The 9437-nt window shown below is 51.0% G+C and overlaps 1 protein-coding gene across 2 annotated transcripts; it reads left to right on the forward strand.

Annotated features, from left to right (window-relative positions):
- The first annotated feature begins 396 nt into the window (after positions 1 to 396).
- On the forward strand, positions 397 to 8521 carry TRIB1 (tribbles pseudokinase 1). Of its 2 annotated transcripts, none has more exons than XM_017650894.3 (3): positions 397 to 1376; positions 3400 to 3692; positions 6122 to 8521. In XM_017650894.3, the coding sequence occupies exons 1-3, from the start codon at positions 1017 to 1019 to the stop codon at positions 6585 to 6587; spliced, it is 1119 nt and encodes a 372-aa protein (XP_017506383.1). In that variant the 5' UTR covers positions 397 to 1016; the 3' UTR covers positions 6588 to 8521. The 2 variants fall into 2 exon arrangements, with proteins under 2 accessions (XP_017506383.1, XP_017506384.1); XM_017650895.3 differs by lacking the exon at positions 397 to 1376 and adding an exon at positions 3001 to 3128.
- The last annotated feature ends 916 nt before the right edge of the window (positions 8522 to 9437 follow it).

Here is a 9437-nt window from a genome sequence, read left to right on the forward strand (position 1 = left end):
CCCCCGTAGCCCCGCCCCTCCCACCCACTTCTCCGGGACCCTGACGTCACGGGAACTTTTCCTCCGCCTCCTCCTCTAGCTTCGAGCGCTGAGCCCGGGGCCTCCTGGAGAGCGCGCACCGCCTCCTGCCCTGCCCAGCCCGGGGGGCGTGTGCGCGCGCCCAAGCCGGCTCGGGACACAGCACCTGCGCCGGAGCGCGCGCTATCCAGAGCATCCCCAGCCCTCGGGCCACCCCGTTGCCCCCGCCGACCCGGCTCCACCTCTCCTCCCTCCCAGGCTCCCCCCACCGCTCCGGTGATTGCTCGCTGGGCGGCAGGACCCGAGTCGTCGCAGCCACCTCATTGCTCAACCCGGCTTCCCAACTGTTTACACAGCCCGGCCTGTGAGTGTGTGTGTATACAGCGTGAGTCACCGGGAGGCGGAGGAGGTGGAGGAAAAGGAGAAGGAGTGTACTGGCCGGGATCGGCGCGGCGCACACCCTCACTCACACTCGGTCACTCTCTCCGAGCGCGTCTCGCTCGCTCTCACACACGCCGGGAGCAGAAGGGGCGCGCAGGATCCCGAGCGCCCCGGAAAAGTTGCTCCGGCTTTCTCTGCGAGACTTCTTGCTTGGGGAAGTGCATTTGCTCCGCGGCTCCGCCGAGCCTACAGAATACTGTCCTCGCGGTTTGGGACCTCGGGAACGCCGGGCGCCACCGCCTCTGCCTCTGGGACTGTCGGCAGCCTCGACAACAATAGCGGCGGCTGCCTCTAGCGAGGCGCCGCGAGCCGGTGCCCGTAAGGGTCCCGGGACCCGAGTCGGCCTCCGTACCCCCCGACACGCAGCTAGAGTGGTTCCCGCGTGCAACGTGAGCGCCCGGGAGCGGCTCCTGCTTTGCCCCCCGTGGGGGCCGAGCCGAGCCCTGCCTGTAAACTCCATCCCGCGGGCTGGAATAAGTCGCGGCGCCAAGCGCCAGGCGCCTTCCTGCGAGGAACCGGGGACGTACAAAGCCGGGGCCGTCCTGGCCTGGGACGAGATGCGGGTCGGTCCCGTGCGCTCTGCCATGAGCGGCGCCTCGCAGCCCCGCGGCCCGGCCTTGATACTCCCGGCAGCCCGGGGCACCCCGGCCAAACGCCTGCTGGACGCGGACGATGCGGCGGCCGTGGCGGCCAAATGCCCGCGCCTCTCTGAGTGCTCGAGTCCCCCGGACTACCTCAGCCCCCCCGGCTCTCCCTGCAGTCCGCAGCCTCCTCCCGCCGCGCCGGGTGCCGGCGGAGGCTCCGGGAGCGCGCCGGTGCCCAGCCGGATCGCCGACTACCTGCTGCTGCCTCTGTACGAGCGCGAGCATGTGTCCCGGGCGCTGTGCATCCACACCGGCCGCGAGCTGCGCTGCAAGGTAGGCGACTGGGGTCGGGACCTCGCAGGGATGGCGGGGTGTGGGGGGCCGGTGGCAGGCGGAGGTGTTTGGGGTCTTGCGCATCGGCGCCCAGGGGCCGCAGGTGCTGTCATCAGAGCTTGGGCTTGGGGCAGATAAGTTAGTTGAGCCCGGTTAGGTGTTATTTGACCTAGTTCACCCTTCTGGGGATTGAGGGGCTTTCGATGGAGTGATGAAATGGGGGCTCGCTGTCAAGAGGAAGTGCAGTTAAATTGGTTTACCTCTGTACTATTTCCTCAGCGCTCAGTTTAGCGCATGGCGTTCCATATAAGTTGTGGAATTGAAATGGATTCCAGGGCCATGCCATTCCCCTGCTCTCATTCTCCTCGCTCCCCCGCCCCTTGTCCTGGAGGGACGCCCTGCAGTGGGGTGCCTCCTAGGAGCTTGGAGCAGCTGGTAGCTCCTTGCCGGAGTTTCAAGGCACCCCGGATCAGCTGTGGGTGGTGGAGGGGGGAAGACTGTGGCTCTCGGGGCTTGGGGATTCCAGCTTGAACCCGCGTTGGGACGAGAACTCCCTCCCTCCAGAGAGCAGTCTGAGGGGGTCTTCCAGCCTGGACCGGAGCATTTACCCGGAGTAGAAATATTGGAAAGCCCACACCCACTAGGAACCCTCGCTTCCAATCATGTCTTTATTTTCCGGTCAGCTATTTCCTTCTGAACAGGAGGGATTCCATCCAGGAGGAGATACAAATTCTAGAAACAGGATCCACCGCGTGCTCCTCTAGCGCCGGTAGACGCAGAACATTCCCATATTCCGCCCTTTGCGAGCCTCACACTCCCGTCTCAGACATCCTGGAGAAGCCTTCAGGCTGTAACTTTTCACCCGAAACTTAGGGTCACCCCTGTTCTTGTCGCTCTTGGGTTTTCCGCAACTCACCTGACCCCCACCCCGGGCTGCTGCCACCTACTGGACGACAGGAATGAATCCACAGGCTTCATCAAGCCGTTTAAAGGGAGAAAAATCTTTTCTTCCCGGTCGCGGAGGCCAGAAGCTGTTCTGGGAAGAGTGTGTGTGTTGGGGGGGTGGGGGGTGGGGATGAGATTGAGAGGGGCAGCAGAGAGATTTTTCTAGCTGATGCCAGAGAAGCTAGGCCTCAGAGGTGGGGTGGGTCTGGACATTGTGCAACCCCTTCCAGTTCCTCCGAGCAGATAATAGCTGAATCCAGATGGTGACAGCCCGTGTGTCACCGTTTCCAGTTGAGTCTAGGATATGAGTAACCGGACTAAACAAAGGGCTCTTAAAGAGACCAGCCAGCTTCTTAGAGGAGATACCCATTTCCCGCTGGGGGTGGGGGTGGGGTGGATAAACAAACAAACGAGAAAACCATGGAGAGGATCCCATATGTCTTCTGTGAGAATTTTAACTCATGGCTGCTTATACCTGAGTCAGACTGTAGGCAGGTTGTTTAAGGCTGCGTTGTCACAGTCTCTTGGAGTCATCTGTTCCAACTGATGACAGATGTACATGTTCTCCAGCCCCTTCTTCTGCTTGGAGGCTGCAGAGTCACCACATTCCTAGTTCTGCTGAGCACTTTGGGTTTGCAGGAGGTCGTGCATCTTCAGGGACTGCTTTTCAGCTCCTGGACATCCCGAGGAGGTGGGGGGGATAGTCCTTCTATCAACCACTTTGCACATCCTTGCCTGCAAAAAGGAAGGGCCACAGAGGGTTGGGGGTTGGAGGCTTAGCTCTTGGAAACTATGGACTCATGAAAGGTGAGAACAAATACAGAAGACTGCTTTTTCCTACCACCCATATGGCAGCCCATTGGATGTTTGTGGGCCCAGAGCCCTAGATGTTGCTCTAGGGGTATTAGGGTGTTAGGGTCCACTGGGGCTGCATGAGGTGAGGGTGACAGTAACAAGGGGGTTAATGGAGACTTACTGTCAACCAAAACCCAAATATTGAGAACTACAGCTCTGCCTGGGATCTGGGAGGTGGTCTCTGCTTTTCTAGCCTCCTAAATGGGTCACCTTCTCTCTGCAGGTGTTTCCCATTAAACACTACCAGGACAAAATCAGGCCTTACATCCAGCTGCCATCACACAGGAACATCACCGGCATTGTGGAAGTGATCCTTGGGGAAACCAAGGCCTATGTCTTCTTTGAGAAGGACTTTGGGGACATGCACTCCTACGTGCGAAGCCGTAAGAGGCTGCGAGAAGAGGAGGCTGCTCGGCTTTTCAAGCAGATTGTCTCCGCTGTTGCCCACTGCCACCAGTCAGCCATTGTGCTGGGGGACCTGAAGCTTAGGAAATTTGTCTTCTCTACGGAGGAGAGGTGAGTGGCCTTCGCATTCCTCCTGTGGCTTTTGGAGCAGGTTAAGCATTTTGGGGCCGGTGCAGTATTTTGTGGTTTAGCACAAGGGCTCAGTTGTACCAGAGTTAGTATCCAGAAATCCTCTCCTGTGGAGCTGTGGCTGGTTGGTCTGTTGTACACTCTTGTGGACGTGGCCGGGGACACCTTGGTGCTTCTGTGAGTTGTGTGATGGCAGGATCATCGCCCCCATCTCTACCCTCCCCTCTGCACTTCTACACCAGGATCGAGTTTATTCCCTATTGTTGACAGAAAGGTTAGTTTTTCTGAGGGGCAAATGTCAACCTGTCCTTTCCAGCACTGACCCCTAAAGGACGTTTTCAGATCCTCTCTTATACCAAGTGGAGTTTTTTTTTTTGTACCTAGAAAGTATCCCTAGTTAGATTGTCATATTTGGAGAATTCTTCTATCCTCCTTCACGCCACATTCCTGTTTCATCTCAGGCTTGGCCCCGATATTTTCTTCACATTTTTCCGGTGACTTTTAGACATCTTGTTTGGATACATCTTCAGAAAATAGTCACATTGAGTAATAAATGGAAGTTGGCTGGAATTGGTTGCTAAATATAGATCATGGCTTACCTCATAAAGGACATGATGAGCCTGATAAGAGAATAATGAGACATTAAGATTCAGAGTTGAGGTTTCAGCCAAGAAAATTCAGGAAGCCACAGGAGATAAACATTACCTGATTTTAAGAGGTGGGCCACATCCCTTGTGGAAAGATTAAAAGCAATACTGCTCTAGAACTGTAGAGGTGAGTTTGCATTATTTTGTGGTAGCTATTCATGCAGCCTTACCTCACCTGTGCATTTTTACCCTTAATTCCAGATCATATAAAAAAGTACAGGGTTGAATGCCATGAAACATGGCTTTGCTTTTGACCTTGCATTAGTTGCTGGAACATGCTGATTAGCAAAGAAAAGCACAGTGTTTGCAATGGAGAAGTTTCCAATTCCTGGAACATGCTCCTTTGGTATGTTGATGTATTTTCTGAAACATGCCTTACACACCTCCTTAGCAGCTTTTGAAATCTGCATTGCACAGGCGAATGTCGTGTGCATGGAGTTTGGCAATCCGAGGGTTAAGCAATGGCCGGCTGACGCTAGTCGGGTAACCAGCACAGGTGCAGGGTTTTAGTACTACAGCAGCCAATCAGGGGCAGACCGTGGGGGTTGAGTCATATTTTCCGTTTACAGAACCAATGGGTATTTTACATAACGACAGGGAGGTCAGGCTGAGGACATACTGAAGTTAGCACATGTATACTACACTCCAGGGAACAGGAAGGCAGGAAGAAAAAAAAACAGCCAGACCTTTGAGAGGAAAAGGAATTGACCCATTAGCCAGTACCAAATGTTTGCATTTAACTTCACAACAAGTGACTTACTGAAACAGGGCTATTTCAGAGAAGCAGGGAAGAGCGGAAGCTGCCACCTCTAAGATATGAGAGGTTCCTGTGGCTCTGGGCTTTGTCGGGTGGGGGGACGGGTCCAAGAGATTTGGGTGGCTGGGTCCAAAGAAGGAGGCATCTACAGCTTCACAGAAGGTCTTTGATTAAAGAAATTTTTCAGACTTTAGTTGTTATCCGAACAGATAAACTCATGTAGAGTATTAGTGTAGGGGCAGTGTGTGTGTGTGCACGCACACGTGTTTATATAGGCATTTTAGGGCCCCTGCAACCTTCGAATCCACCAGCTGCTGCTGTTGGGTCATATAACCTCTCTGTCCTGGCTAAGCGGTCTTTGCAATATTAAATACTCCAGTAAGTGTAATTAACATTCCTTGCACCTTTTCCATCACAGTTATCACAGCCTGGGCCCAGGCAGACAGAGTTCCCTCTGGGTGTATATACCCATGTGAGCACTAGTGCTGACAGCCTGCTTGTAGTAACAGTGACTTTGGGCTCCATGTTTTGTAATGCAGAATGTGGGCCCACATAGCAGCAGTAGCATGAGAAGGGATAAGATCTGCTTGTCAGATGCTTGGGCCCTTCCTGATGGAGGAGGATATGCTACTCTTTCCTGATAGTTTTTGGTCAGCATTCCCCTGATGCAGTCTCTGACTTCTGCAATGTGGATTTTGCAAATTGTGTAATCCTATTAGGGTATCTCTACTAAGCTCTAGCATAATGAATGGTATTTGGGGCTTTGCATCACATCCACCACCCCAGCCACTCTCTCAATCCTCTGCAAGTGTTTGTTGCAGTGTTACAGTTTGTACTGGTTTGTGCAACCCTGAGTCCTGGGAGATGGCAGGGCCCTGCCGACTGGCTGAAGGGGCCGCCGACACTTCCCGGGCCTCTGCTGTTAGTGCCGTGGGCACTGCTTTTGGGAAGGCCTTGTTTTCCAGAGCAACTGGTCTGGAAGTAATGGCTTCTTTCCTCTCCTGCAGAACCCAGCTCAGACTGGAAAGTCTAGAAGATACACACATAATCAAAGGGGAAGATGATGCTCTGTCAGACAAACACGGCTGCCCAGCTTACGTGAGCCCTGAGATTCTGAACACCACTGGAACCTACTCTGGGAAGGCAGCAGACGTTTGGAGCCTAGGGGTGATGCTCTACACCCTTTTGGTGGGACGGTACCCCTTCCATGACTCAGACCCTAGTGCCCTTTTCTCCAAAATCCGACGTGGACAGTTCTGCATTCCCGACCACATTTCCCCCAAAGCCAGATGTCTCATTCGCAGCCTCCTGAGACGGGAGCCTTCTGAGAGACTCACTGCTCCTGAGATATTGCTCCATCCCTGGTTTGAGTCTGTCTTGGAACCTGGGTACGTAGACGCAGAATTAGGAACTTCCGACCAGATTGTTCCAGAGTACCAGGAGGACAGTGACATTAGTTCCTTCTTCTGCTAATCCCAAAACCTCAGAAACCTCATGATTCTCACACATGGCATTTCCATTTCTAAAGATGGACAGTCCTCTCAGCACGGTGCCAACCACATATGTGATGGCGTAAAGATCGTAGCTGCTGAACTCAGTGTGGCGTCCCGCATATTTGTTGTGATGAGTGACTTGATTTCAGCAGCATACACTCTGATTGGCAGCTGTGCACAGTTGTTTCCTTTCTTAACGAACCCTTGCCAGCTATCCTTTTATGTGATTTGGGGCTTCTGCGTCTTTGTAGCTGGCAGAGAGTATGGATGCCCTACAGCATGTGGCCAAGTGAAATGACCTTGAACATTCTGAAGGGAGAGGAAGTGAATCGCACAGTGGCCTTTGGGGCAATAACCATAATTTAACAGGGTGACAAATAATGTGGGCCAATAAACCTGCCATCTTCAAATTTGTCATTGGTAGCTAGACTCCTGCTACTCCAGCTTCTCTGATTAGAAAGTTCTTTTTTTTGGTTTGGTTTGGGTTAACACCCCCCCTTTCCTCACACTCATTTACCAACGACTCTGCTCCAGAAATGGAGCAGACTGAGGAGCATAGGAGCCTGCCTGAACCAAGAACCCAGACTCTCCACCGTTTCCTGCCAAGGCCTCATTTGCACAAATGCCTTCCTTCTGACCTTGAAACATCCCCCACTTCACTGTAAAAGCACTTACTAGCTAACCATGGAAAAGCGTCACAAAAGACTCAAACTCCGGCTATTTCGGAACTCTGAGCTCAGACAGAGACTGCAGATTTTTAAAGATAATTTGAACACTTGGAAACTACTAGCTTTTTTTGATTCCCCTCAAATATGTTAACATTTATTCTTCCCTATTGCCCAAGACCGTCTCAGGGTGGAGCATTTTGTCTAGAAGGAGGAAGATAAGGAGACTTTCCTCTCTCCTCTCCCAAGAGCAAATGTTAAACCTCTTTGTACTTCAGAGAAAGTGGATTTTGGATAGTCTTAGACAATTCTCAGACCAACTTTCAGAAGTGTACTTTAACCCTTCGTGGATGTGGTCTGCCTCTGGCATTGTGTGTGCATCTGCAGTTTTGCATGGTGGGTTGTTAATAATTGAGTTTGGTGTGGTTTATGAATCCATCTGTATAATCAGCATCTGGAATGGAATAGCAAGCCCCAGAACTTCACAGTCCAAAGGGACTTGAAAAGTCATCTGGTCCAACTTTTTTCTTCTTTCTGCCACCTCCCAAAGCAGAAATCCCCCCTTCAGTTTCTTTCACAGCTGGCAGTCCAGCCTCTGTTTGAATGCTTTCAGAGTTGGGAACTCACTACCTACAACAGGTAGAGCTTAACAAAGAAACTGTAACTTGCATTAAAAAACGAGTACAGACGAAATATCAGTCAACGTCTCGGACAGTACTGAAATCAGGTGGTTAAACGGGTAAACCAAACATACTGTATTTTGAGAAAAGGCACAAAACAGGCAGTCATCTTTAAGGGCTACGCCTAGGCAAACTACTAACATGCATTGTGAGAATGCTGTGTATACCTCATGTACTGTGTACTTTGTACATATATTTTACCTTTTATACATATGTCTGATATTTTTGTTTTGGCTTTGAGGCTGATTTTGTTGTCTGTGTCTGTCTGAATAACCTGCGTGTCTAAAACCACGTGAAATGTGAATGATTATTGGCAATATTACCTTGACAGAATCATGGGACTTGGAGAAGAGGGGGAACAGAGGCCTCTGTCGCACTAATGCTCTCGTGGTTGCTGGACTGTTGTATCTGTGATACATTACCCGGCTAAGGACTCTGGGCTGGCTGGGGCTTCTGCCGGGAAAGCTCGAAACACTAGATCCTTCCTGTACATGTGTATATATGTGAACTGTGAGATGACCATTTCTGACTTGTAGAGAAATTTTAATAAATCTGGTTTCATAAATAGGCACAGTGAATTTCTTTTGAGTCCAAACAGCTTTTGCCTTGTGCAGTTTTGTGCTAGGGATGCAAGGGTCTCTGGCCTCAGGCCTTAGAATCTCATGGGGGAAATGGAGAAGTAAAGAGATGATGATTATTATACATGACTTTTGACAAAATTGAACCCATTCACTTTTTCCATTGAAGTGGGCAAATTCATTTTGATGGGTGAAGCCAGTTGGGTGAAACCAGGTTGTTGAGGGCTGTGGGTTGAATTCGTTGTAGAGACACATTTGAAGGAGAACTTGCATAAATAAGCCTTGACTTGTAAGAATCCCTCTGGCTTTTGGCCTAATTTTGGTCAGGGACACGGGAGAATTTGATGAAAGCTGTGGACACTTCTCAGAAAAGTGTACATGTGTGTCCAACAGAATTTTGTTGTAATGCCAGTGGTCTGCGTACACCCCTGAAGGCATCCCAGGCTTCCCGTTGAGAACCACTTGCCTCTCTCAGCCCCCAATAGACTTAGTTAAAATGGCTAATTGAGGCTTTTCTTCCCCCCCACCCCATAAGTGTAAAAATGGAAATGAAGGAGAACCTAAAAGAACATTATTTTGAATCAAAGATAGAAAAACAGGATTTTGATTGATTAGCTTTCTAAACGTCACTAAATGAGGTAAATCTGCATCCAGAGTGCTTAAAAATGTTATATTGTAAACTGCCAGCAAAAGGCACATATGTGTGCTTAGCCCTGGATTTCCACAAACTGAGCACACTGGAGTGACCAGCAGCTGGATCAAGAAAAGAAAACACTGCCAAGACCCCAGGACACCCCTCCTGCCTCCTTCAGTCCCTGCCTGATGCCTCCTCTAAGGACCACTACCACGGGACACAATTTTAACTAAAGTTTTAACAGTAAAATTTAGAATGGGGCTAAGTCATCAA

The sequence above is a fragment of the Manis javanica genome, chromosome 2, assembly GCF_040802235.1.
Source record: "Manis javanica isolate MJ-LG chromosome 2, MJ_LKY, whole genome shotgun sequence".
NCBI lineage: Eukaryota > Metazoa > Chordata > Mammalia > Pholidota > Manidae > Manis > Manis javanica.

Excerpts from the sequence above, each read along its gene's own strand:
- TRIB1 (XM_017650894.3), top strand. The coding sequence starts at position 1,017 with ATGCGGGTCGGTCCCGTGCGCTCTGCCATGAGCGGCGCCTCGCAGCCC. Across the intron at positions 1,377-3,399 it reads GCCGCGAGCTGCGCTGCAAG|GTGTTTCCCATTAAACACTA; the intron begins GTAGGCGACTGG and ends TTCTCTCTGCAG. Across the intron at positions 3,693-6,121 it reads GTCTTCTCTACGGAGGAGAG|AACCCAGCTCAGACTGGAAA; the intron begins GTGAGTGGCCTT and ends CCTCTCCTGCAG.